The 27,570-nt window shown below is 38.5% G+C and overlaps 1 protein-coding gene across 2 annotated transcripts; it reads left to right on the plus strand.

Moving 5' to 3' along the window:
• Positions 1-27,016, plus strand: CREBL2 (cAMP responsive element binding protein like 2). Of its 2 annotated transcripts, XM_044775148.2 has the most exons (5): positions 14-156; positions 19,207-19,258; positions 22,651-22,848; positions 24,069-24,213; positions 26,256-27,016. In XM_044775148.2, exons 1-5 carry the CDS (start codon positions 146-148, stop codon positions 26,258-26,260), a joined length of 411 nt encoding a protein of 136 aa, XP_044631083.1. In that variant the 5' UTR covers positions 14-145; the 3' UTR covers positions 26,261-27,016. The 2 variants fall into 2 exon arrangements, with proteins under 2 accessions (XP_044631084.1, XP_044631083.1); XM_044775149.2 differs by lacking the exon at positions 19,207-19,258 and having other exon boundaries at positions 1-156.
• Positions 27,017-27,570: the final 554 nt, after the last annotated feature.

A 27,570-nucleotide genomic window follows, 5' to 3' on the forward strand; every position in this document is an offset into this window, starting at 1 on the left:
CGAACTGTTAGGCGAGAGGAGGAGGCAGGCAGAACCATATCCCCTTCTTCCCCCGGGGCGGGGGCCGGGCCGGGCCAGGCCGGCTGAGCCGGGGGAGGGCAGGGGGAGGGCGCGCCTGGCCGGGCCGGCCTGTCTGCCGAGATGGATGACAGTAAGGTAAGTCCTGTGGTTTGCACGCGCAGCTGCCGCCGCCGCCGCCTGCTTGTCGCTAAGTGCTAGTCCCACCGCTGAGCCTCAGCTCGGTAGTCCATGCCAACACCCAAGAAACACCTGCCTGGGACATCCCTGCGCCTCTCCAGTTATTGCCCCCTGGTACCCACCGGCAATTCAGGGAACACCGGGGCCGCGTTTTTCCAGAAAAGGCCCTCTCTGGAAATTTTTCACTCGCAGGGCAAGCCTGTTTGTCAGCTTTTTCAGGTTGTGCAAACTCTAGTTTTTTACTTCCCTCCTGAGACAAGTAAAGAAACGACTGTGCTTTTTCTTTTTGGCTTCCCTTGCCCAGTCCCAGCATTTCTCCAGTTTGGAGACCTTAACTAGGGCACGCTGAACCACCTCTGTTCCCCCTGACGGTTCCCCTTTCTTCTCTCGGGCTCCCTTACTCAATGCCCCATTCATATAATCAGTTCACTCCCCCTCTGAGCTATTTTCCTGTGGTTGGTTGGAACACTCTGCGAAGCTCCTGTTGCTATTCGTCCAGAGTCTGGAATCTAACCTCCTCTCGAAAGACTTCTCTGAGGAAAGTAGTGAATTCCTTCTTGTTAATCTGTCTTGATGTCCCATCCCCGTCTCCCTTTCCCTCTCCAAATCACTTCTCCCTGTGATTATAAGATAACAGACAGTGTTCATTATTGGTGAATTCTTAGAGTTTATCTATGTTTAACCAACTCTTTCTGCCTTTGTTTATCTACATTAACATTGTCTAGTTTTATTTCATGAAGATAGGGACGTCAGCTTATTGATCATCAGCTTATTGATGTTTTAGAATGTTTAGGAAATTGGAATTTTTTTTAAGGAACCAGACTTCTAGAATTTGCCAGTTTTTAAAGTAGAAATCCCTCCTTCCCTATCCTTTCCTGAGGTCTTGCTTTCCACAGTCTCTGGCATGCTGCTCATGATAGCTTTTTCCTTTGGATGCCCTTTTCTCCTCCATCTAACCAGTAACACTTTGCTGCTGTCAGGATTTTGTTCCACCCATCCTCAGAGGGACTGAAAAAATTTCCTGCTTCTCTGTGCTGCCTGTGCTATGCTACATCAGCTCCTCTCATTGTTCCTGCAGAAGGCTCTGAGAAAAGTGACAGACAGCAGGGAAAGCCCAACACAGTGCTACTCTGGAATAGGGACTCACCTAGAGGAACAGTTTCCCTGTGAAGTAGCAGTTCCCGTCCAATGGGAAGTAGTATTTCCAAGACAGAAAGGAAGAGTTCTGAGAATTTTCCAGAAAAATCAGAAAATAATTTTTCTTAGAAGTCTTTGCTAGCTTGATCTTTCAGTGTTAATTTTGAAATGAAATCTGACGACTGTACCCCATTATCTTTCCCCAAAAATAACGTTATGGCTACTAAAGGATGCTGAAATAACATATTGTTCTTTAATTTCCTGGATTTGAGACTCTCACAGTATATTCTACATAATTTTCAGTTGTTTCCGTTTCAGGCCTTTGAAACATTTAATAACTTTCTCAAAGTCTTCAATAATCTCAAATAAGTCCAAGAAAAATACATAGGATTTTGAGTTATTTTACTTACCTGTAAAATCGTATAGGAGTTGTTTTCTAAAACTAGCAAACTGTAGTGGGGGTATAAAATTTTATTCTTTTGCCTAAAAGGGTGAAGTTAAATTTGGGTTACTTTCTCTAGGGCTCACAGGTAAGGAAAATGAATTCAGTTCTCATACTTTATTAATTCATTATTTTTATGAGACTATTTAGAAACCAGCAGTTTCTTAAATCTTTACTGACTATGGAAAAGAAAATCTCTTTCAGATGGATAGTGCCTCTGTGAATACACTCCTTTCACTTTGAATACAAACCACAGTTGTGGATGAGTAATACTGAAATGCCATGTGCAGCCAGCCTGGACTGCTCGTTCAGCAGTCGGGTGGTATGAAACAGCCCTGAAATAAGCTCCCAGTCCTGCCTTTATCTGTGCTCTACGGTCCTGCAAATTGTATTGTCCTTCTAGTGTATACATACACACTCACACACAAAACACACTTTTCCCTCGCATTGTGAATGGGTGATGGAGTCTCAGGTTCCATTTTCCCCCGTATAAGGGAAGGTGAGGGTTAGGGCTTGGAAGGATGGTGGCTGTGCTGGTGAGAGCGTAAAGGATGACAGACTGGCTGGCAGCAGGGCCATGGCAACAGGAAGAGGATGAAGTGGGCAGGAGCAGCCGTTAGAGAAAGGCAGTGTTTGAATGAACAGGTCAGGAAACAGATGATGATGATGTGAGGATCTCTCTTTATAAAGATTCTGTATTCTGATTTGTTTTCATCAGCGATGGTGAATGAGTTTGCCAAGAGCTCTCTTCATTCTGCCATCTGGCTTCCTGGAGTAAGAGCAGGACAGATTTGAATGGGGGCAAAGCTTTGCCTCCCAAGCATCTAGCAATGTGCCTGATACAGCATAGACTGCTAGTTAATAGTGATTGAGTTGAATTGGAACAGAGTGGCATTAAGGCGATAGCCCTGCTATACCTGGGCTTTCTTTAGTCAGTGTACTCCACTGAGCCAACCAGCCAGTGTATACAGACAATAGCAAATGGGAAAAATAAAGCAAGAGATAGATTGGGCATCTAAAAGTGAGGGCTTTGGAAAGTGTAAGTAGCAAAACTCAAATGCTGACTGAGTAGGCTCAGTCCCCTCTAGGCTAGTTGGGAAGGAAAAAATCTTGGCCACGTTATTTAACCTTTCTGAACTTCCATTTTTATCTGTTAAATGCTCAATACTTTCTTCGCAGGCTTTGGTGAGGATTAGAGATAATGCATATAGAGCATCGAGTACAGAGTCTAACACATAGTAGGCATCACAAAATGTTATCATTATTGGATTAGCCAGCAGTGACTTCCTTGGTCCTTAGCACGGTGCAGTAGACACCTGAGATGCTCGTTGTAGTAATTCTTAAGTGTGTGCCATTGCATAATGTTGGCAGCTGTGTTTACACCTCCACTACCCATTGCTCCTAACTATGGCCCCACGTGGGACAGGGGCAGTGGGATGAGACATGAAATGAACTTAAGGAGTGCCCTGAACTGTCCTGTGGTGTAAGAAAGGTGGTCTCCCAAGCCCGCCTGCATGTCCACCGCTAGGGACAAAAGGCCCTTCTCCCTGACCTGCTGTGTTCAATTACAAAGAAAATCGAAATGTGTTGTTTTCGGAGGCTTTGATCCTAGACAGAAGGTTCTTATTTCTTATTTTCTGTTCGACTTTTATGTTTATTGAATGAACGAATGAGTAAATTGAGATATCCTAGACAAGATGTGTTCCTGCCATAGGCTATAAGCTGGTAAAAGACCACCCTGCTGTATTGCCCAGTCTGACAGTGTGGGACAGCAAGTTCCAGGTGAGGGACTGAGAGAGAGCCAGCCATGCTTCATCCGCCTTCCTTAGCCCTTCGCTGAGAAGACTCGGTCTTCAGTTCCCTTCAGTTATTCTGAATAGTGCTGGCTCTCACAAAAATGGTAACTTGGCCAAAAAATCTCTTTGACATTCCAAGACCTGTCCTTTGGCCCAGATGTCCCTCCTGTTGTCCCCTTAGCCATCCTTTGCTACCGTTGGAGCTACCCTCCTTGGGTAGTGGCACAAAGCTCTGACATTTTCTACTTTTCTGTCCTTCTGTTCCATCGGCACTTTCCACAAGACCGAGACAGAAGAGCCAGCTCATGTACTGAACAAATCTCTGACAGTAGATATTAACGTTTGAGTGTGCCTTCCTTTCCTGTCCAGGTTACGTGCACATTTTAACTAGGGCGCCTCTGCAGGTAGTTTAACCCTAAGGACTAATTTTAATACTACAGAAACGAATTGGAATCCAAGTTTAAGTGATGTTATTCAGAAAGTTTTGCTCTTTAAGGTTTTCAGAAAAGTCTGTTCATTCATTAACTTATCTAACATTTGTTGGACACCAAATATGTACCAGGCATTGTGCTAGACTGTAGAGATACAAAGATAAATAAGAGTTTATAGCTATTCTTGGGAGCTTACATTTCAGTGGGCTAGGCAGACATATAGAAAAATAATTATAATATAGTGAGGTAAGAAATGAGGGCAACAGAGGCAAAGTGCTTTGGGGGCACTAAGAATGGATGCCTAACTGTCTAGGTATGTCAGACATGGGTTCACACAGTAGGAATGAATCTGTAAGGAAGAATGGGAGTCCCTCTGAAAATGGGAGAGGAAATATACTGTATTAAAGCATATTGCACTGAAAAATGCAATATATTTTGGTGTAAGGTAGAGCAGGAATTGGCAAATTTTCTGTAAAGGGCCAGGTAGTAAATATTTGTGTGCCATGTGATCTCTGTTGCAATTACTCAACTCTGCCTTTGTAGCACAAAAGCACCATAGGCAGAATGTAATGAATGGATGTGGCTGTGCTCCGATAAAACTTTCTGTACGGGCCGGCCGGTGTAGTGGTTAAGTTCGTGCGCTCTGCTTTAGCGGCCTTGGTTCGCAGGTTTGGATCCTGGGTGCAGACCCAGCACCACTCATCAAGCCACGCTGTGGCGCTATCCCACTTAAAATAGAGGAAAATTGGCACAGATGTTAGCTCAGCGACAGTCTTCCTCAAGCAAAAGGAGGAAGATTGGCAACAGATGTTAACTCAGGGCCAAGCTTCCTCACACACACACACACACACACAAATTATTTACCAAAACAAGCGGTAGGCTGACTTTGGCTTGCCAGCAGGGCTGTACTTTATTGACCCCTGCGTTAGAACATAAGGCATAAGGAGGGGTGGGGGCAGAGATAAGGATGGAAAGATAATCGGGGGCAGGATCATGATATGCCTGGCAAGTTGAGCTAAGAAATTTGGGTCAGTATTTTTCAAAGTGTGGAATAAAGAAGACGCCTGCTGCATCTTTGGGAATGGAGCCTGAGAATTTGAATTTTTAATAGGCTCCCCAGTTGAGTGGCTCATATGCTTACTGAAGTTTGAAAACCAAGGCCATAGATGTTGGGGAGCCATTAAAGGATTTTAAAGCAGAGGTGACAATATCAGATTTGTGTTTTTAAAGAAAAATGCTTCTATACGGAGAATGGATTAGGGTAAAGATGTAGGAAGGGGACAAAATTAGAGGCAGATGGTCCAATTAGGAAAGAAAATGGATTTTGGCATATAACCAGAGTTCAAATCTCATTTCCACCACTTTCAAGCTATGATGATTTTGGACAGATTAACAGATTATTTAATCTCTTCAGAACTGAATTTCTTCACCTATAAACTGGATGTGTTAAAAAAAAAAAACCTTATTGGATTATTGTGAGAATTAAATGCAATATATATGTGAGCCCATGTCAAAAGAATTTAGTACATAATGCATTCTCAATAAATGCTAGTCCTTTCGGGCTCCTCACCAGTTTGCTTAGTTGCTCAGAAGAAAGGCCTGAGCTGAAGACCGTATTAGAGACTTACACGGTAGGTTGTGGCTGATGCAGCAGGCTTAGAATCCTTCGAGGGTGAAGAATGTGGACAGAAGAGAGCGCTAAAGAGAAACCCTAGAAAACTCTAAAATGATCAGAAGAGGCTGAGGACTAGGACTCAACAAAATAAACTCAAAAGGAGAGGTTAGTGATAGAGGAGAGCCAGAAAGAAGAGCTGCTATGCCGTCTGTCTAAGGGAGGAGGGCATTGTAAAGAGGGGACTTAGTCTACCCTACAAGATGCTACCAAAAAAAGGTCAAGTAAAGGAAGTAGTGAAAAAGTATCCATTGGGCTTGAAAAATAGGAGATTGTTTGTGACCCTACCAAGAGAAGTTTCACTGGAGTCATAGGGCAGATGTAGCAGTTGAGGAAGAGGTGGGTGGGAAAGAAGAAAGTTAAGTATAGACCACTCTCACTGAGTCAGTTTGTAGCAGCTTCAGGCATTGCTAAAATATATGTAGTAGTATATTTAGCTTCAAACAATAATAGCTGGGGGTGGGGGCTGGGCAGGCAGAGGGTTTGGGAAAGGAAAGGCAGGGGTAACTCTCCTTTCAGAGATGCCTACGTTCTCTTCTTCTGTTGACTAGAAAAACTGGAAGAAAGGTTAGCAGCGGGAAGATGTGATTAGACTGTCTCTCTGAAGTTCTGGTAAATAAAAGAGAGAAAAAGCCTAACCCGCAGCTGTGAAGGAAGTTCTGGGAGCCTTAACACCAGATGAAAATGCAGCCACTTGTTTTGTTTTTTCTTTAAAGTGGTAAAGAGCAGTGGCTGGGCACATTCACATCTGTCTTATTTTTCTTTAATCAAAGAAAGATAACTGTTCACGTAATGTTTTTAAAAGAAAAGTGAAACAGGCCCTTCTGCTATTTTCCTTTTTAGCTGGGCTGATGCTACCACTTCATATAAATGCAGTGATTCTGTTAGGCTTAACAACTTGAAACTTTTATAAGTTGCCTTAAGAAGTAGAACATTAGGATGTAAATAAGTGTAAAAAGGGTGGTAAAATAATGAGTTATTAATTGGTTTTTCAGATTTTATATCCCTTATGAGAGAACTTTTTCTTTTTTATAACTTCTGTAAGTTGTTGGTGGTGGTAGTGATATCAATTTAAATCAACTTAAAAATATTGCTGATTTTCCTTTGCATTTATTCCTTCGACTATCAGTCTTTTAATAAATACCTGGCTCTGTGCTAGATGCTCTGGGGATTGCAGAAGAAGTAGAAAACACAACTTCTCTGCCTGAGGAGCTCACTGTACTTGGACTAGATAGAAGTTAAGTCTGTGAGACCACTAAAAAACACAATGTAACATAAATTCAATGTGATATCAACTGTATGTTCCAAAAATTTGGAGACGAAAAATGATGCCTGGGCTGAGGGTGATTGTCAGTGTGAGCTTCAGAGATAGAGGGCTAGAGCTGACCCTAACCAAAGAAAGCTTATTTTCCCTTTTGGACGGTGGGAGGATGGAGGGGGAACACTTAGGGAAATGGTGAGTAGAGGTGGGAATGCAGGGGCTGGGGTGAGGTCCCTAAGGGTATCGGCGTGACTTGATATGGAGGGTACCTGCTTGGAATAATGAAAGAGAAGATTTGCGTGGTGAGTGGGAGCCTGGATGTAGCGGACTGAATGGTGGCCCCTGAAAAGACAGATCCACATCCTAACCCCTGGAGCCTGTGAATATCACCTTATATGGGACAAGAGTGAATATTACCTTATATGGCAAAAAATGTAATTAAGGATTTTGAGAGGAGGAATTTATCCTGGATTATCTGCGTGGGCCCTAAATCCAGTGACAATTGTCCTCATAACAGTGAGGCGGGGGAGGTTTGACAGACAGATATGGAGGCAGTGTGACCCTTGAGACAGACATTGGAGTGATGTGGCCACAAATCAAGGAATGCTGACAGCCACCAGAAGTTGGAAGAGGCAAAGGATGGATTCTCCCCAAGGGCCTCCAGAGAGAGTGCAGCCCTGCCAAACTTCTGGCCTCGAGAACACATAGAATAAATTTCTCTTGTTTTAAGCTACCAAGTTTGTGTTGATTGTCGCAGCAGCCACAGGAAACTGACATACTGGATATGGTGACTTAGTAAGCAGTGCTGAGCCAGAGGTCTTCTCTTGAGCTGGAGGGTGACATAGCCAAAGGGTCATTAAAGTTTATTCTTCCTATAATGATCAGGTATTACTTTTTTACAATGAAGAAAAACACACTAAAGTTATTTTAATAAGCTGAAAAGAAAGGTTAATTTGGCAGCTGTTTGCAAGATGGATTGACTCGGGAGTGGAGGTGGAAAAGGAGAGATGGTAGGGAGACCCGTTGGGATCCTATTGTAATAATCTGTGAGTAGGGCCCTGACTAATGTAAGTAGTAGGAATGGAGAGGACGAACTAAGTCGAAATTTTATAAAGGAATAAATTGGCATGACTTCAGTGAGTGGGCATGGAAAGTCACAGTAGTAGAGGGAGATTTTAGGAGGCATAAAATGAAAAACTTTGTTAGTTAACCTCCTTGCCGCCCCTCTCCATCAAGTGCCTAATATCACAGAGAATCGGATTAAATGAATGACTTTATAGTATTAATATAGCAGTGCATATAAAGCACCTGTCAGTTTTAGAGCCTTTTCAGGGAATTATACGTTCAGGTTAATGAGTCCTATCTAGGAATCTGGAGGGGAATAGTCACACTTAATGATAGTGACTTACCTTGTGACAAGTTGCTATGATGCAGATCAGGGGACTCAGGGTCTAGACCCTGCTCTGGCATTAAAAATCTCTGGACTAAAATTTTATCATCTGTGAAATAGAGATGCACCGTGCATATCTGTGTGTGTGTGTGTGCGTGTGTGCACGTGCGTGCATCCATCGCTCCATTCCCAGCACTCCTAGGTGTACTGATATCTTGCTCTCTGTAACGTTATTGTTTATTTCACGTCTGCTTCTCTTCACGAGTCTAAGTGCAGTAAGGGTAAGGACTCTACTTACATCAATATTCCTAGAGTTTTACAGTGTTTGGGGCATAGTGGGTGTTCAGTAAGTAGTTGTTGAATAAAGGAATTAATTTCCCCTCTTTACCTGAAAAGACGAGGGTAATAGTGTTTACCCCATCTGAAGGGGTGTGAAATAGCGTGAGATAACGTGCAGAGTGTCTCACTCGGGGCCTTGTCCACAGTGACAGCTCTCTCCCTGCACACCCTGTTTGACCCCTGAATTTAAGTTTTTGTTGTTTGTTCTTAAAAAGCTGGAAGTAAAATGGTCCAGGAATCTTGGGAATAGGGTTTAATCTGAGCACTGGAGGCTTCCTCATTTTAAGAAGCCCCTAAAGAGCATGCGCCTGTAGTTATGTCTCCTCTTTCTGCGGAAGCTGAACTTGACTGGGAAGCCTTGCCATCTATGCTCAGGCCTTTGCAGACTAGTTTCTATTCTGTCTTTCTCCGTAATGGTTAAATTTAGAATTATCAGGAACTCCCTCTTGGCTAGGTCCAGTAGTTTATCTTAATTCCCAGGCTTTTAAAACTCATACATTAGAATCCTATACGGACCCCTCCCCTCCATAATATTCTTTCTCCTCATAAGCTTTTGTCTTTGTGCCACCTTGAATCTTACTTTTTTACTATTCTTTCTGCTTGTAAAGGTTCATGTCTTTTTAAAAAAAATAACCATTTTTTTTAAATAACAGCTTTATTGAAAAATAAATCACATACCATGAAATTCATCCTTTTCTCTCTTTTTTTGAGGAAGATTAGCCCTGAGCTAACATCGGCTGCCAATCCTCCTCTTTTTGCTGAGGAAGACTGGCCCTGAGCTAACACCCGTGTCCATCTTCCTCTGTTTTGTGTAGGACACCTGCCACAGCATGGCTTGACAATCCACACCCGGGATTCAAACCGGAGAACCCCGGGCCAACGAAGCGGAACGTTCGAACTTAACCACTGCACCACTGGGCCAGCCCCCAAATTCACCCTTTTAAAGTATACAATTCTGTGATTTTTAGTATGTTCACAGAGTTGTGAAATATCACCACTATCTAATTCCAGAACATTTTCATTACTCCAAAAAGAAACCCTTATAAACAAACGGTGGTATATCCATATAATGGAATTTTATTCAGCAAAAAAAGAAATGAGCTATTAAGCCATGAAAAGCCCTAGAGGAGCTTAAATGCATATTGCTAAGTGAAAGAAGCCAGTTTGAAAAGCCTACATCAAACTGTATCATTCCAACTCTGTGACGTTCTGGAAAAGGCAAAACTGTAGAAACAGCAAAAAGATTACTAAAAAGGCAGTAAAAAAAAAAAAAAGCTTGCCAAGGTTTAGGCAGGAAGAATGGAACAGGTGGAGCACAGGGGATATTTAGGGCAGTGAAACTATTCTGTGTGATACTGGAAGGGCAGATACATGACACTATGTATTTGTCAAAACCCATAGGACTGTACAACACAAAGAACCTGAATGTAAACTGTGGACTTCACTTAATAATATATCAACATTGGTTCATCATTTGTAACAAATGTACCACACTAATGCAAGATGTTAATAATAGAGGGAACGGGGAAGGCAGAGATACATGGGAATTCTGTATACTTTCTGCTTAATTTTCCTGTAAACAGCTCTAAAAAACAAAGCCTACCAATTAAAAAACAAGAAACCCTGAACCCATTACCAGTCACTCGCCATTCTCTCCTTCCCTTCCCAGCCCTAACTTACCTACTGTCTGCCTTACCTAATCTACTTTCTGTCTCTGTAGATTTGGCTATTCTGGACATTTCGTATAAATGGAATCATACAGTACGTGGCCTTTTGTGTTTGGCTTCTTTCACTTGGCATAATGTTTTCAGAGTTCATCCATGTTGTACCATGTATCAATACTTCATTCTTTTTATGGCTGAATAATGTTCCGTTGTATGGATACACCACATTTTGTTATCTATTCACCAGTTGATGGACATCTGGGTTGTTTCCAGTTTTTAGCTCTCGTGAATAATGGTGCTGTGAACATTCGTGTACAAGTTCTTGTGTGGATATATGTTTTCATTTCTTTTTGCGATATATCTAGAATTAGACTTGCTGGGTCATATGGTAACTCTGTGTTTAATATTTTTGGGGAACTACTAAACTGTTTGCCAAAGTGGCTACCATTATACATTCCCCACCAGCAATGTATGAGGGTTCCTTTTCTTCACATACATACCAACACTTGTTATTGGCTGTCTTTTTGATTGTATAGCCATCCTAGTGGGTATGAAGTGGTATCTTGTGATTTTGGTTCACATTTTCCTAGTGACTAATGATATCAAGCATTTTTTGATATACTTGGCTGTTTGTAGATCTTCTTTGGAGAAATGTCTATTCAAATACTTTGCCCACATTTTAATTGGATTATTTGTCTTTTTAAATTGTTGAGTTGTAGGAGTTCTTTATATATTCTGGATACAAGTCCCTTATATGTATGATTTACAAATATTTTCTACCATTCTGTGAATTGTTTTTTTACCTTAATGGTATCCTTTGAAGCACAAAATTTTTAATTTTGTAAAGTCCAATTTACTTTTTCTTTTGTTGCCTGTGCTTATGGTATCATATCTAAGAAGCTATTACCTAATCCAAAGTCACAAAGATTTATTCCTGTGTTTTCCTCTAAGAATTTTATACTGTAGCTTTTACATTCAGACTTTTGTTCTATTTTGAGTTAATTTTTGATATATGACATGTTGTAGGAGTCCAACTTAATTCTTTTGCTTTTGGATATCCATTTGTCCCACACTATTTATTGAAAAGATTGTTCTTTCCCCTTTTAGTTATTTTGGCAGCTTGTTGAAAATCAATTGTCCATAAATGTAAAGGTTTACTTCTGGATTCTCACTTCTTTCCCATTGATTTGTGTGTCTATCCTCATGCCAGTACTGCACTATCTTGATTACTGTGGGTTTCTAATACGTTTTGAAATCAGAAGTGTAAGCCCTCCAACTTTGTTCTTTTTCAAGATTGTTTTGGCTATTCAGGGTCCCTTGTATTTCCATGTGAATTTTAGGATTATCTCGTCAATTTCTGCAAAAAGGCAGCTGGGATTTTGATAGCAATTATGTTGTATCTTTAGATCAATTTGGGGAGTGTTGCCATCTTAACAGTATTGTCTTCTGATGCATTAACATGGAATGTCTTTCTATTTATTACATCTTCTTTAATTTCTTGCAGGGTACCAGTCTTGCACTTCTCTTGTTAGATTTATTCCTAAGTACTTTATTTTTTGATGCTGTCATAAATGGGATGTTTTTGTTTGTTTGTTTGTTTGTTTGTCATTGTTTTTATCTTCTTTTTTTATTATTTTATTTTTATTGAGTTATATTGATAGGTTACAATCTTGTGAAATTTCAATTGTACATTAGTGTTTGTTAGTCATGTTGTAGGTGCACCACTTCACCCTTTGTGCCCACCCCCCACCCCACCTTTCTCCTGGTATCCACTAAACTGTTCTTGGTCCATAGTTTTAAATTCCTCATATGAGTGGAGTCATACACAGATTATCTTTCTCTCGCTGGCTTATTTCACTTAACATAATTCTCTCAAGGTCCATCCATGTTATTGCAAATGGAATGATTTTGTTCTGTTTTGCAGCTGAGTAGTATTCCATTGTATATATGTACCGCATCTTCTTTATCCATTCGTCTGTTGATGGGCACTTAGGTTGCTTCCACGTCTTGGCTATTGTAAACAGTGCTGCAATAAACATTGGGGTGCACAGGACTTTTGGGATTGCTGACTTCAGGCTCTTTGGATAAATACCCAGTAGTGGGATGGCTGGATCGTATGGTAGTTCTATTTTTAGTTTTTTGAGGAATCTCCATACTGTTTTCCACAGTGGCTGCACCAGTTTGCATTCCCACCAGCAGTGTATGAGGGTTCCTTTTTCTCCGCAACCTCTCCAACATTTGTTGCTATTAGTTTTAGATATTTTTGTCATTCTAACGGGTGTAAGGTGATATCTTAGTGTAGTTTTGATTTGCATTTCCCTGATGATCAGCGATGATGAGCATCTTTTCATGTGCCTATTGGCCATCAGTATATCTTCTTTGGAGAAATGTCTGTTCATGTCTCCAGCCCATTTTTTGATTGGGTTGTTTGATGTTTTGTGGTTGAGTTGCGAGAGTTCTTTATATATTAAGGATATTAAGCCTTTGTCAGATATATGACTTGCAAATATTTTTTCCCAGTTAGTGGGTTTTTTTTTGTTTCAATCCTGTTTTCATTTGCCTTGAAGAAGCTCTTTAATCTGATGAAGTCCCATTTGTTTATTCTTTCTATTGTTTCCCTTCTCTGAGAAGGCATGGTGTCCGAAAAGATCCTTTTAATACTGATGTCAAAGAGTGTACTGCCTACATTTTCTTCAGAAGCCTTATGGTTTCAGGTCTCACCTTTAGGTCTTTAATCCATTTTGAGTTTATTTTGGTGAATGGTGAAAAAGAATGGTCAATTTTCATTCTTTTACATCTGGCTTTCCAGTTTTCCCAGCACCATTTGTTGAAAAGACTTTCTTTTCTCCATTGTATGCCCTCAGCTTTGTCAAAGATAAGCTGTCCATAGATGTGTGGTTTTATTTCTGGGCTTTCAATTCTGTTCCATTGATCTGTGCACCTGTTTTTGTACCAGTACCATGCTGTTTTGATTACTGTAGCTTTGTAGTATGTTTTGAAGTCAGGGATTGTGATGCCTCCCGTTTTGTTCTTTTTTCTCAGGATTGCTTTAGCAATTCGGGGTCTTTTGTTGCCCCATATGAATTTTAGGATTCTTTGTTCTAATTCTGTAAAGAATGTCATTGGGATTCTGATTGGGATGGCGTTGAATCTGTAGATTGCTTTAGGTAGAATGGACATTTTAACTATGTTTATTCTTCCAATCCATGTACATGGAATGTCTTTCCATCTCCTTATGTCGTCATCCAATTCTCTCAGAAAGCCCTTGTAATTTTCATTATATAGGTCCTTCACTTCTTAGTTAAATTTACCCCAAGGTATTTTATTCTTTCTGTTGCGATTGTGAATGGTATTGTATTCTTGAGTTCTTTTTCTGTTGGTTCATTACTGGAGTATAGAAATGCTACTGATTTATGCAAATTGATTTTATACCCTGCAACTTTGCTGTAGTTGTTGATTACTTCTAACAGTTTTCCAATGGATTCTTTGGGGTTTTCTATATATAAGATCATGTCGTCTGCAAACAGCGAGAGTTTCACTTCTTCCCTCCCTATTTGGATTCCTTTTATTCCTTTTTCTTGCCTGATTGCTCTGGCCAGGACCTCCAGTACTATGTTAAATAAGAGTGGTGATAGAGGGCATCCTTGTCTCGTTCCTGTTTTCAGGGGGATGGGGTTCAGTTTTTGCCCATTGCGTATGATGTTGGCTATGGGTTTGTCGTATATGGCCTTTATTATGTTGAGGTAGTTTCCTTCTATGCCCATTTTGTTCAGAGTTTTTATCATAAATGGCTGTTGGATCTTGTCAAATGCCTTCTCTGCATCTATTGAGATGATCATGTGGTTTTTATTCCTCAGTTTGTTGATGTGGTGTATCACATTGATTGATTTGTGGATGTTGAACCATCCCTGTGTCCCTGGTATGAATCCCACCTGATTCTGATGTATGATTCTTTTGATGAATTGCTGAATTCTGGTTGCCAAAATTTTGTTTAGAATTTTTGCATCTATGTTCATCAGTGATATTGGCCTGAAAAAGTTCTCTTTTTTCGTGGTGTCCTTGTCAGGTTTTGGTATCAGCGTGATGTTGGCCTCATAGAATGTGTTAGGAAGTGTTCCATCTTCCCTAATTTTTTGGAATAGCTTGAAAAGGATAGGTATTAAGTCCTCTCTGAAAGTTTGGTAGAATTCCCCAGGAAAGCCATCTGGTCCTGGGGTTATATTCTTTGGGATGTTTTTGATTGCTGTTTCAATCTCTTTCCTTGTGATTGGTCTGTTCAAATTGTCTGCCTCTTCTTGAGTGAGCTTTGGGAGATTGTAGGAGTCCAAGAATTTATCCATTTCCTCTAGGTTATCCATTTTGTTGGCATATAGTTTTTTGTAGTATTCTCTTATAATCTGTTGTATTTCTGCAGAGTCTGTTGTTATTTCTCCTCGCTCATTTCTGATTTTGTTTATTTGAGCTTTCTCTCTTTTTTTCTTTGTAAGTCTGGCTAGTGGTTTGTCAATTTTATTTATCTTCTCAAAAAACCAGCTCTTTGTCTCATTGATCCTTTCTACTGCCTTTTTCGTTTCAATAGTATTTATTTCTGCTCTGATTTTTATTATTTCTCTCCTTCTGCTGACTTTGGGCTTCATTTGTTCTTTTTTCTCTAGTTCAGTTAGGTGTGCTTTAAGGTTGATTATTTGGGATTTTTCTTGTTTGTTAAGATGTGCCTGTATTGCGATGAATTTTCCTCTTAATACAGCTTTTGCTGTATCCCATATGAGTTGGTATGGCATGCAATCATTTTCATTTGTTTCCAGGTATTTTTTTATTTCTTCTTTAATTTCTTCAATGATCCATTGCTTGTTCAGTAGTGTGTTGTTTAGTCTCCACATCTTTGTGCCTTTCTCAGCTTTTTTCTTGTAATTAATTTCTAGCCTTATAGCACTATGATCTGAGAAGATGCTTGTTATTATTTCAATTTTTTTAAATTTGTAGAGGCTTGCCTTGTTTCCCAACATATGGTCTATCCTAGAGAATGTTTCATGTGCACTTGAGAAGAATTCAGCTCCTTCAGGGTGGAGTGATCTATATATGTCTATTAAGTCCAATTGTTTTAGTTTTTCATTCAGCTCCACTATTTCCTTGTTGATTTTCTGTCTGGATGATCTGTCCATTGATGTGAGTGGGGTGTTGAGGTCCCCTACTATTATTGTGTTGTTTTTAACATCTTCCTTTAGGTCTGTTAATAGTTGCTTTATGAATCTTGGTGCTCCTGTGTTGGGTGCATAGATATTTATAAGCGTTATTTCTTCTTGATGAAGTGTCCCTTTGATCATTATATATTGTCCCTCTGTGTCTCTCTTTACCTGTCTTATTTTGAAATCCACTTGGTCTGATATGAGAATTGCAACACCTGCCTTTTTTTCCTTGCTATTTGCTTGAAGTGTTGTCCTCCACCCCTTCACCCTGAGTCTCTGTTTGTCCTTGGGGCTGAGGTGTGTTTCCTGGAGGCAACAAATTGTTGGATCTTTTTCTTTGATCCATTTTGCCACTCTGTGTCTTTTTATTGGAGAGTTCAATCCGTTCACATTGAGAGTGATTATTGATGCATGTGGACTTAATGCTGTCAATCTGTCGCTCATTATCTTGTTTTCCTGTGTTTCTTTTCCTGTGTGCTTTAGACTACCCATTTAATACTGCAATTTCTTATACTGGGTTTCTTAGATTTTTCCTTATCTATGATTTGTGACTCTGTTCTGTACTTTATTTTAGTGTCTACCTTGAAGTTTGTATTTAGAATCTCGTGTATAATATAGTCTATTCTCTGGTGGTCTCTTACTTACTCGACCAATACTGATTTAGACCCTTTGCTCTTCCCCTCCTAAATAATTATTTTCATTTTTTATTCCAACTCGTCTTATTAATTTGTAGTTAGAGTGCTAAGATCGTCCTTGTTTTGGTAGTTTCCTTATTTTTACCCTAATGCTATAGTTGAATATTTTCTATCCTGTTCTGGTTCTATCCTTCGGTCTCCCTAGTCTGTGGATTGTGTCCCCTTTCTCCTTTTTTTCTTTTTTCAAGTATGAGAGCCTTCTTGAGGATTTCTTGTAATGGAGGGCTTTTAGTTACAAATTCCCTTAACTTTTGTTTGTCTGGAAAAGATTTAATTTCTCCCTCATATCTGAAGGAAATTCTTGCTGGATAGAGTATTCTTGGCTGAAGGTTTTTATCCTTTAAAGCTTTGGATATATCACTCCATTCTCTCCTAGCTTGTAGGGTTTCTGTAGAGAAATCCGCTGACAGTCTGATAGGGGCTCCTTTATAGGTTATTCTCTTTTTTTTTCCTTACTTCCCTGAGTATTCTCTCCTTATCATTCCTATTTGCTAACTTTACTATTATGTGCCTTGCGGTGGGTCTTTTTACATTGACAAATCTAGGAGATCTAAAACCCTCCTCTACACACATTTCTCTGTTGATCCCTAGATTTGGGAAGTTCTCTTCAATAATTTCGTTAAGCACACTTTCTGCTCCATTTTCCTTTTCCATATTCTCGGGAATTCCTATGATCCTTATGTTCTTACTCCTCATTGAATCCATTATCTCTCGGAGGTTTTCCTCATTTTTTTAAATTCTTAGTTCTCTTTCTTCCTCTGTCTGGCGCCATTCAGCCTGTCTGTCCTCGATTATGCTGATTTTCTCCTCTATGTTGTCTACATGGGCATTCAGGGAATCCGTATTCTGTTTTATCTGGTCCATTGTGTTTTTCATCTCAAGTAATTCTGTTTGATTCTTCTTTATGATTTCAATCTCTTTTGTGAAGTAACTCTAGAACTCGGCTTGTTTCTCTATCTTTCTCTCTACCTCATTGAGTTTTTTGATTATAGCTGCTCTGAATTCATTATCACTTCGTTTACCTAATTCCAAGTCCTCAGGACTTAATTCTGTGTTTTTATTGTTTTCCTTCTGGTCTGGGGCTTTTATAAATTGCTGGATGGTAGAGGAGCAGTTTTTTCTCATGGTGGTAGAATTCAGTTGCAGTTACAGCCTGTCGCCACTAGATGGGGGTCGAGAGCAGCGTGTTAGCTCTCCGCCTTGGGGCAAGATGGCTGCGCCCACTGGCTTTGCTGGGGGGGAGGGGCTGTTACTCACACGCGCCGGTCTGGGTTCAGATCAGTTCTGTTCTCTGGTCTCCCAAGGCCCTTGATTTATAGGGTCCCCGCGGACAGAAGCTTTCCCCCATCAGCGGGTCTCCACTGAACCAGCGGCAGGAGTCCTGGATGATCCCCCGGTCGCGCAGCCCCTCCCCCGCTCCTTCCCGACCCCTGCCCCAGGGATTGCAGACTCTAGGGGAGGGAGCGATGTTCTCTCCTACCGTTCCAGCGCCTCCGAAGGTGTAAAGCTAGGTTTATGATCTCTGCCTTCTTGGTATTGTAGGTCTCTAACGAGCTGGCATTATGTTTATTCTCTGAAATTCAGTTCTTCCAATCTTTTGTTGTATTTTGGAGGGGAGAGAATCCCGGGTCAGCGCACCCCGCCATTTTGCTCCGCCCACTCGGCCTCAATGGGATGTTTTCTTAAATTCACTTTCAGATTGTTCAGCATGTGTAGAAACACAACTAATTTTTGTATATTGATCTTGTATCTTCCAACCTTGCTCAACTCATTTATTAGATCTAACAATTTTTTGTGGATTCCTTAGGATTTTCTATATATAAATCATGTCATTTTCAAATAGAAAGAGTTTTACTTTTTCCTTTACAATCTGAATGCCATCTCTTTCCTTTTCTTGCCTATTTGCTGTGTCTAGCACCTTCAATACGATGTTGAATAGAAATGACAAGAGAAGACAAGATCCTTGTCTTGTTCCTGACCTTTGTGAGATAGCATTCATTCTTTGACCATTAAGTATGATGTTAGGTGGGTTTTTCATAGATGGCTTTTATCAGGTGAAGGAAGTTCCCTTCTATTCCTAGTTTCTTGAGTGTTTTTATCATGTAAGTGTGGTGGATTTTGTCAGGTGCTTTTTCTGAATCTGTTAAGATGAACATAGAGTTTTTGTCCTTTTTTCTATTGATATAGAGTAATTGATTTTCATTTGTTAAACCAACGTTTATTCCTGGGATAAATCGCACTTAGTCAAGATGTATAATCCTTTTTATGTATTGTTAGATTCAGTCTGCTGCTAGTATTTTATTAAGGATTTTTGCCTCTATATTCACAAGACGTATTAATCTATGGTTTTCCTTTCTTATGCTATCTTTGGTTTTGGTATCAGGCTAATATTCACCTCATGGAATGAGTTGGGAAATGTTCTCTCCTCTTGTGTTTTTTGGAAGAGTTTGTAAAGAATTAGTGTTAATTCTTTAAATGTTTGGTAGAATTCACCAGTGAAGTCACCTGGACCAAGACTTCTCTTTGTGAGAAATTTTTTGATTACAATTCAATGTCTTTATTTGTTTCAGGTCTGTTCATATTTTCTGTTTCTTCTTGAGTCAGTTTTGCTACTTTGTGTCTTTCTAAGAATTTGTCCATTGCATTTAGGTTATCTAGTTTTTTGGCAAAGAATTTTTCACAGTATTCCCATGTAACCCTTTTTATTTTGATAGTGATGTCCTCTCTTTCAGTCTTGCTTTTAGTATCTTGAATGTTTTCTCTTGGCCAGTCTAGCTAAAGGTTTGTCAATTTTGTTGAACTTTGAAGAACCAACTTTTGGTTTTATTGATTTTTCTCTGTTGTTTTTCCATTCTCTATTTTATTTATCTCTGCTCTAATATTTATTATTTCCTTCCATCTGCTTGCTTTGGGTTTAATTTGCTCTTCTTTTTCTAGTTTCTTATGGTGGAAAATTAGGTTATTGATTTAAAATCTTTCTTCTTTTTTAATTTAGGTGTTTACAGCTCCCTCTGAGCACTGCTTTAGCTGCATCTCATAAAGTTTTGGTATGTTGTGTTTTCCTTTTCATTCATCTCAAAATATTTTTCTAATTTCCCTTGGGATCTCTTCTTTGACCCATTGGTTACTTAGGAATTTCTTTTGTTTTTTATGTCATATTTATTAAATACTTGTTTCTGTGTACTAAGATAGAATTATATGACAGCCCCTGGTGCTTACTTTGTAAAAATCATGACATCTAGTTTTAGCTTGTCTCAAAGGAGAAAGTGTTAAAAACAGGTAGTTAACAGAAAAGTAAGACCTTCACTCTTGCTTGCTTATAAAAGATAGACTTTAACATTTTTAACATATAATGAAATCAGACTTGGTATTGCAGAGGCACTACTGAAATATGACATCTCTAATATCCTACCTTTGTGAAATAATTTCTTTGTGGAGGGTAAAAAGAAAGAAAGAAAGAAAGAAAGAAACAGAATGGCTAGCTCGTGGTGAGGGGTAGGGAGACAGGCCTTCTATCCCCAGCTCACAAATGTGTTTTGGGGAGGAAAAAGGTAAAATGGACAGTGGATAAAGTGGTAAAACAATGGCATACTGTTTTAAAGACAGCTATTTAAATTTTCATGTGGCTCTATGTCAATAGAAATAAAATTAGAACAGAAAAAAATGCTAAATTGGGGGATTAGTTTCACAGCTTCCTTTGGGGTTTGTGTTGGTGCATAAAAATCAGTACTTTTATTTAGCCATTAATATGCTTCCTCACAGAAGAAATAAGAGGAGAGAGCAAGAGGGCCTATGTGGTTATCACTGAGTTTGTGAAAATTTTATGAAACATTGGTAAGAATGATTTTTGGCCCAGAGATATTTAAGGAATTTGTGAAGTTGATTTCAGTTTTAGGTTTTGGTTCCTAATTTCTAATTAACTTCCCGTATTCATCTCCCAGTCTTTATGGCTTATGAAATATATAAAGTTCAGTTGTTAAGGCAGCTAGTTTACTAACCTACATTTGTATATTATCTTTTTCTTTACAAAGTGCTCTCATACATTATTATACTTAATATTTACAATAATTCTGTTCTATACTTGATTCTCTTGAAAACTGGTACACTAATCAGATTTTAGCTGGCACCAAAAGCCAAACGGTCTGTTACTGGGGAAAAATTAAGCTAGAGAAGTCGGGGTTATGTGGTTTTAAATGTAATTTTACAGGAGATGACATAAAATACAGGAACCCTGGATTCATTTACTGTGCCTTTCTAATAAAGAAAAGGAATAAAATAGTTCCAATTTAAATATTTTGCTACCATGAAAGTAAACAAAGGGTTATAACTTTTGTTTGATTTTTATGACTGTGCTAGGTTTGTTTCAAAAATCAATGAAGTCTGGGAAGTACACTGTGTTCTGTTGCTGGCTTTTCAAAGGCAGCCACTCCTGAATTAATTAAAAACAGCAATATATGAGGTATTGGATTATAGTGTTGTGTGATTGATGACTCATTTTACTACATAAAGAATAGATTTGATTACCATTTATTTCACTATACACATGAGTTTATGCTGTAAATATATTGCTTTTTAAAAGCTGTGGCAATAGCAAATAGACTGTTTTAATGCAGGGTGATTTTAAAATATTTTGTTAAAATTGTGCAATTGATGTGATATAAGCATAATTTAAAATTTAGTCCATAGTAATATTTGAATCAACTAGTCATCTTGCAATTGGTATCACATATTTGGCTCTGAAGAAAAGTTTCCTGAGGTGTATATTATTATACTGGAATAAAAACATGATGATGCAGAATAGAAAAGCCGTAAAAGACCAGTTTTTGAAAAGTTGAAACTAATTTAGGAGTAGTACTGAAGCAGCTAGCTAGATGGTGGTGGAAGGGAAAGATTTTTTTCCTCAGAACCTTAGAGTATTCTGTCTCATTTCAGAGCCACCCTATAAAATGCTAGATGCAATGCTTAGCCATCGTGATATGACATAAGGGCTGGTAAATGAGGCTGATTCCCATTTAAACCTTGGTTTTCCTTACCTAACCATTATACTTAGTAATGATCTGATCTTTACAGAATACTGGGCATTGTTGGTTTATATAAATAGTGATTTCAAACAAACAAATCAGTTTTCATAGTCCAAATGAATATTGATCCTTTGAATTTTGTTACCTGGGAAAGCTTCTACATTTATTCCAGTGATTTGCCAGTGTTTGAGTTTTGTGTCTTCTCTTTTAGAATTGCCTTTAAAGCCTCAGCAACATTCCTTTCAGTACATTGAAGTTATGACATTTTTATTCTCTGAAGGTAATTTTCAGAAAGGAATAGACATCATCAGAACTTCGTCAGATAAACTAAGTGGATAATCAAATTGTTTGGGAATTTGAAGAATAATGTATCACTCTAAAGTAATGAAGCATATTGTGTTGTGACTTGTAAAATACTGGCTCCACAAGCGCTTTCCAAAAAAGCTTGTTCATTGGCATAAATGTACCTGCTTTCAAGAACATTTATTTGATGTGTAAGTTCAGGTTCATCTATTTAAAAATTCATCATCTTTACCTCATGGTTAATTCTTGTATAAGAACTTGGGGAGGTTCCAAAACCAAACAATGAAGAAGGTTAAATTACTTTGCCAGTCACCTAAAAATTGTGCCTACGCAGGTAAATGAGTAACAGGGATATTGAGAGGATGTCTTCTGACACTAGTGGGAGCAGGTAGAAATCTCCTGAGACAATCTAGGGTTATAATTACCGACTTCTAAAGGCAGGAGAGAATCATCCTGGAGATTTCAGGGACTTCCTGTGTGTTCCTTTGGGCTCAACAAATGTGAAGAGGGAATTCATAGAAAATTGCTTAAGATACATACATATACACATATATATACATAGATTTTTAATTTTTTCTAATTATAAACATTTAAAAGTGTCAATGAGAAGAAAGCTATTTATAATCACGCCCATCAGAGAAATCCTCACTGACCTTTTCTTAGCATCCTTTCTTCTATGTATTGTTTTATGACTTTGAGATCATACTGAAACTTACTGAAAGTTTTGAATATTGATTTTTTTTTACTTATTTTATTGTAGTTATTTTCTTGAGTCAATAAAAATTCTTCATGAACAAAATATTTAGTGGCAATCTTTTAGTTTTTTTATTATCTAGCTACATATGGTTCATAAAGTTTACTGTTAAACTATTTAAAGTTTATTACTGAAGAAATAATGAAAACTTACATTATTTCTCCTCTCACATTCATGGTATCAAAAGTATCAGAAAAAAATTATTAAAGACTCATAAGGCATTTGATGGGATTCTGCTTTCTTAGTTCCATAGGCTTCATTTATTACTCGTAAATGTTTTCCTTGCTAATATGCAGCTGCAGTCACTTTCCTCGACACAGAACTAAGAGAAAAAAATTATTTCTTCCTTCTCTTGCTGAAGGTGGTTGGAGGCAAAGTAAAGAAGCCCGGCAAACGAGGTCGGAAGCCAGCCAAAATTGACTTGAAGGCAAAACTTGAAAGGAGCCGGCAGAGTGCAAGAGAGTGCCGGGCCAGAAAAAAACTGAGATATCAGTATTTGGAAGAGTTGGTATCCAGTCGGGAAAGAGCCATATGTGCCCTCAGAGAGGAACTGGAAATGGTGAGAAAGTCTGTCAATAAACGTGTGAAAAGATCAACCTAAGCTTAGCAAAGAAGTATACATTAAAAGGTGGAGATACCAATTTTTACCTATCCAGTTGACAAACACAGGAAAGAATATTAATCTGTTAGCAAGGATATAGGCAAATAAGTATTTTCATACATTGCTGATGGGAGCAGAATGTACATGACTATTTCATTGAGGGATTGTTTATGAAAGAAAAAATGAAAAATAACGCAAATGGACAGCAATAGGAGATTCGTTAGTTAAATTATACTGCACTCATATATTGGACTACTTTGCAAAAATTCACAGTGCACGTATATATTTGCTCATGTAGAAAAACATTTATAATATATTGATAAGTGGAAAAAGTATCACAATATGTAACAATATGCATTGTATGATACTATTTGTGTTTAAACATTTATTCGTTTGGCGTGTTTTATTCACTCATTCATTCATTCAGACTTTGGGAAGTGGCTGTAGAAACGTAGAAGAGAATAGGTAAAAGAGAATTAAACCGCACTACTGTGAGCTCAGGGGAGGAGGTGACAGGTAGAAGAAGAGAGAGATGATACGTTCATAATCTTTACAAAACTGGGACAGACTACTTCAGATTTTTAGAAGGTAAGAAAATAAGGTTGGGGCATGAAGAGAGTCCAGATGTACACTATTCAGTAGATTTTTTTTTTAATATATTGAATTTGACTTAATGCTATAAATTATTTTTCACCTTCTGCAATGTAAGCCACTTGAGGGATAATCTTTGGGCTGATTCATCTTGGGATACCCCCAAAGTCCTACTTCACATTCTGATAGATAGTTGATGTTTGGCAAATGTTTATGAAAGACAGAAAGGAAATTACAAAAGTATTTATTTGGTGAGTAGGAGTAATAATGTGACAATTAGCAAAAAGAGATGAATTCTAATTAGTAGCACACTTGGAGAGAGATTTTTTTAACCAGAGGGGCCTTTTTAATCTGAGCAACACTCCTGTACATCACAAGAAGGAGATTCAGCAGCACTTCTTCTCCCCCTTCTGAGAGATGGAAGACCTCATCCATGTCCTAGGTGTTAAATAGGATGCCATGGAGGGTGAAATTCCCAGCAGCTAATGTGATGTCTAGTTAGGGGAATCTTAGGTCTAGGATTTCTACCAGTGGTTCCTGAACTCTGAGTAGTAAAATTTTACTTAAATATGTTTTACATATTTCAGTACAAGCAGTGGTGCATGGCAATGGACCAAGGAAAAATCCCTTCTGAAATAAAGGCCCTACTCACTGGAGAAGAGCAGAGCAAATCTCAGCAGAACTCAAGCAGGCACACAAAAGCTGGGAAGACAGACGCTAACAGCAATTCCTGTGAGTGCAACCCGTGGGAGAGTTTATATTTAGAGGAGTGTCTTCAGGTGGGGTTTCTGTTGACCACTTTCCTCGGTATGTCTTTAAATAAAATAAAATGTTGATGTCATTTGTAATACACTGATAAGCAAGTGAAATGGCGTTAGTTCTAAATATTGAAATACATTTTATGTGGAGTTTATAAAGAGCGACTGGTAAATTTATAGAATTTTTTTATTAGGTAGACTTAGTCCATAAATGGGAGTGTACTATTCTAGTTATTGTTAATAATGGTACCTTTCTTTTGTATTTTAACAGCTTATACAGTACTCTTACTTATATTTATCTTAAATATCTCCTCCGATAATTGTGTTAAAGAATTATACATTTTATTTTGTAGGTGACGAAATAGCAGAGGGGCTGTGTAAGGTGCCTAAGGTCACATAGCTGTAAGGGTAGAGCCTGTCCTCACCTAGTCCAGGCTCTAGTAGAGTGGCCCCTCACTGTAAGGATTTCTTTTTTATTCAGGTGAAGTTCACGTAACATAAAGTTAACCATTTTAAGGTAACAATTCAGAGGCATTTAGTACATTCACAATGTTGTACAATCATCACCTCTATCTAGTTACGAAACATTTTATCACCCTAAAAGAAAACCCTAACTCATGAAGCAGTTACTCATCCCTGGCAACCATAAATCTGCTTTCTTTCTCTATGGATTTACCTATTCTGGATATTTCATATAAATGGAATCAAACAGTATGTGACTTTCTGTACCTAGCATGTTTTCAAGGTTCATTTATCAGTACTTCATACCTTTTTATGGCTGCATAATATTCCATTGTGTATGTATAACACAGTTTGTGGTTATTCATTCATCTGTTGATGGACATTGGTTATTGTTTCTGCCTTTTGGCTACTGTAAATAGTGCTGCTGTGAACATACATGTACAAGTATGTGTTTGAGTACCTGTGGAATTGCTGGGTCATATAGTAATTCTGTATTTAACTTTTAGAGGAACCACAGACTGTTTTCCACAGTGCCTAAAATATTGTACATTCCCATCAGTAATACAGGAAAGTTTCCCATTTCTCTACATCTTGCTAACACTTTTTAGTTTCCATTTTTAGGAACTATAGCCTTCCTAGTGGGTACGAAGTGGTATCTGATTGTGCTTTTGATTTGCCTTTCCTTGATGACTAATGATGGAGCATCTTTTCATGTGCTTCTTGGCCATTTATATATCTTGTTTGAAGAAGTTCCTGTGTAAGGCCCGTGCCCATGTTTTAATTACGTTGTTTTTCATTTTGTTGTTGAGTTGTACGAGTTCTTTCTGTATTCTGGATTTTATACCTTTATCAGATGTATGATTTGCAGATACTTCTCCCATTCTGTAGGTGGTCTTTTCACTTTCTTCATAGTGTCTTTTGATGCACAAAAGGTTTTAATTTTTATGAAGTCTAGTTGATCTCTTTTCTTGTTTTGTTGTTTGTTCTTTGGGTGTCAGATCTAACAACCCATTGCCAAATCCGAGGTCATGAAGGTTTACCTCTATGTTTTCTTCTAAGAGTTTTATGGTTTTAGCTCTTATATTTAGGTCATTGATCCATTTTGAGTTAATGTTTCTATATGGTGTGAGGTAAGGGTCCAACTTAATTCTTTTGCATGCATATCCAGTTGTCTCAGCACCATTTGTTGAAGAGACTGTAAAGATTTTAAAATGAAGATGCCATGTATTGATTTCTTCACCATTGTGATTGCTTTGAGAGCACTCGAAATAGTTGTAAGGAAATATTGTAAACTTTTCATCTTCTAGAAAATTTGTATAAAACTGAAGGATTGGCCATTTGATAAGTTTTATTAGATGAGGTAACATTTGCTTTAATATAAATTGAATTAATGAAAAATAGCCAAGTCAGCGCAGTTTTCTTTCAGTCTGTATTTAAAAATAGCCTTCCTGTAGATACTAAACTAAAAAAAATCATGCATTTTAGAACAGATTAACCAAACTTCATTGACTTTAAAAACATTCTTACGTTGATAACTTTGGATTTATTTTTCAGGGTGAAGATCGTATCAAATGATGAGTCAGTGATCGAAGCCAATATTCTGATTCCTATGGAGGATGAATGGGCAAGATTATACTTCTTGGCTCCATTTACTACCTACTGCTCAGTAGTCATCTCTGTAAATCTGCAATTTCTACCAAAATGTGTGATCATGGATCTGACAGGATTTTGCTTTAACTTTCAACACTTAGAAAATTTACAAACATTCAGACCTGTTCTGGCTGGTATTGCCACCCATGGCATTTAACATGTTGCAATTCTTGAAAACACAAGAGTAGAGAAAAATGGGTGAAGATTGTATTTTTGCACCTTAACCCCACATTGCTTTATGGGTTAATTTATATTCCTTCCATGTAATTCATGTAATTGTATGTGTTTGTGTGTTTAGTTGTCACTTCCTTTCCTGTTTTTGATTGCCCTACAAAGAGAAACCAAATGGGCTGATTACTGACTGTAAGTTCTCAGCCTCTATGGACCTAATCTTATTTCTTTATATTTACTTGAGTAATGTTTCTTTTCTGCATGAACCATGATTTCTCCTGTGAGCCATTCCAGCATAAGCTGTGAATATGTATTAACGAATATATACATTTCTATTTTTATAATCCATAATGATATGCCTGTTTTGAATAATGTACATGTTAACAAAGTCCATCAGGAAAGCCCTCAAGACAGCCTCTATTTAAAAGTTTTGTTGCTGTCTTCTCAAACTATATTCATAAAAGTTTGCTGGGGCCTAATCCATACTTGGAGAATAATTAGTCAAATTTTATTTTTAAGCAAGAAGTCACGTTTTAGGCATTTCAGCAGCATCCGTCTTCTTGACAACCCAGAGTATGTATGTATGTATGTGTTTCTATTGTATGTCTATACATGTATGTGGGGAGGGCAGGAGTGAATGTGCACACACATTTCCTTGTGTACTCAACTAATTTGGAGAATTTTTCTAAAGAAAATAGGATGAAACTAGCTGCTGAGATGGAGTTTCTGCCTTAAGAGATCTGGAACGAAGTGAGGGACAAAGTGCCGCTAGATCTAACAGCTGTAGCTGTAAGCAGCACACTTAGTTTCTTCCCTGATGTGAGTTTCCTTGTGAATTGCTCTGACCTAGAAAGAAACACACTGTGGGTGTGCGTGTGGTTCAGCCCTGGCGATGCCTCCATCCTGGAGTGAAGCCCTGGAGCTAGAGTTGTGTACAACACTGCCCCTAGTGGGCCTGGCAGGAGGTGCGGAGGGCAGAGTGGTTCTTTCCATTCCCATCACAGCTGCGTTGACTTTCTTCCTGACTACCAGCTGGAGTGATGCTTGA

The sequence above is a fragment of the Equus asinus genome, chromosome 22 (genome assembly GCF_041296235.1).
Source record: "Equus asinus isolate D_3611 breed Donkey chromosome 22, EquAss-T2T_v2, whole genome shotgun sequence".
Taxonomy (NCBI): Eukaryota; Metazoa; Chordata; class Mammalia; order Perissodactyla; family Equidae; genus Equus; species Equus asinus.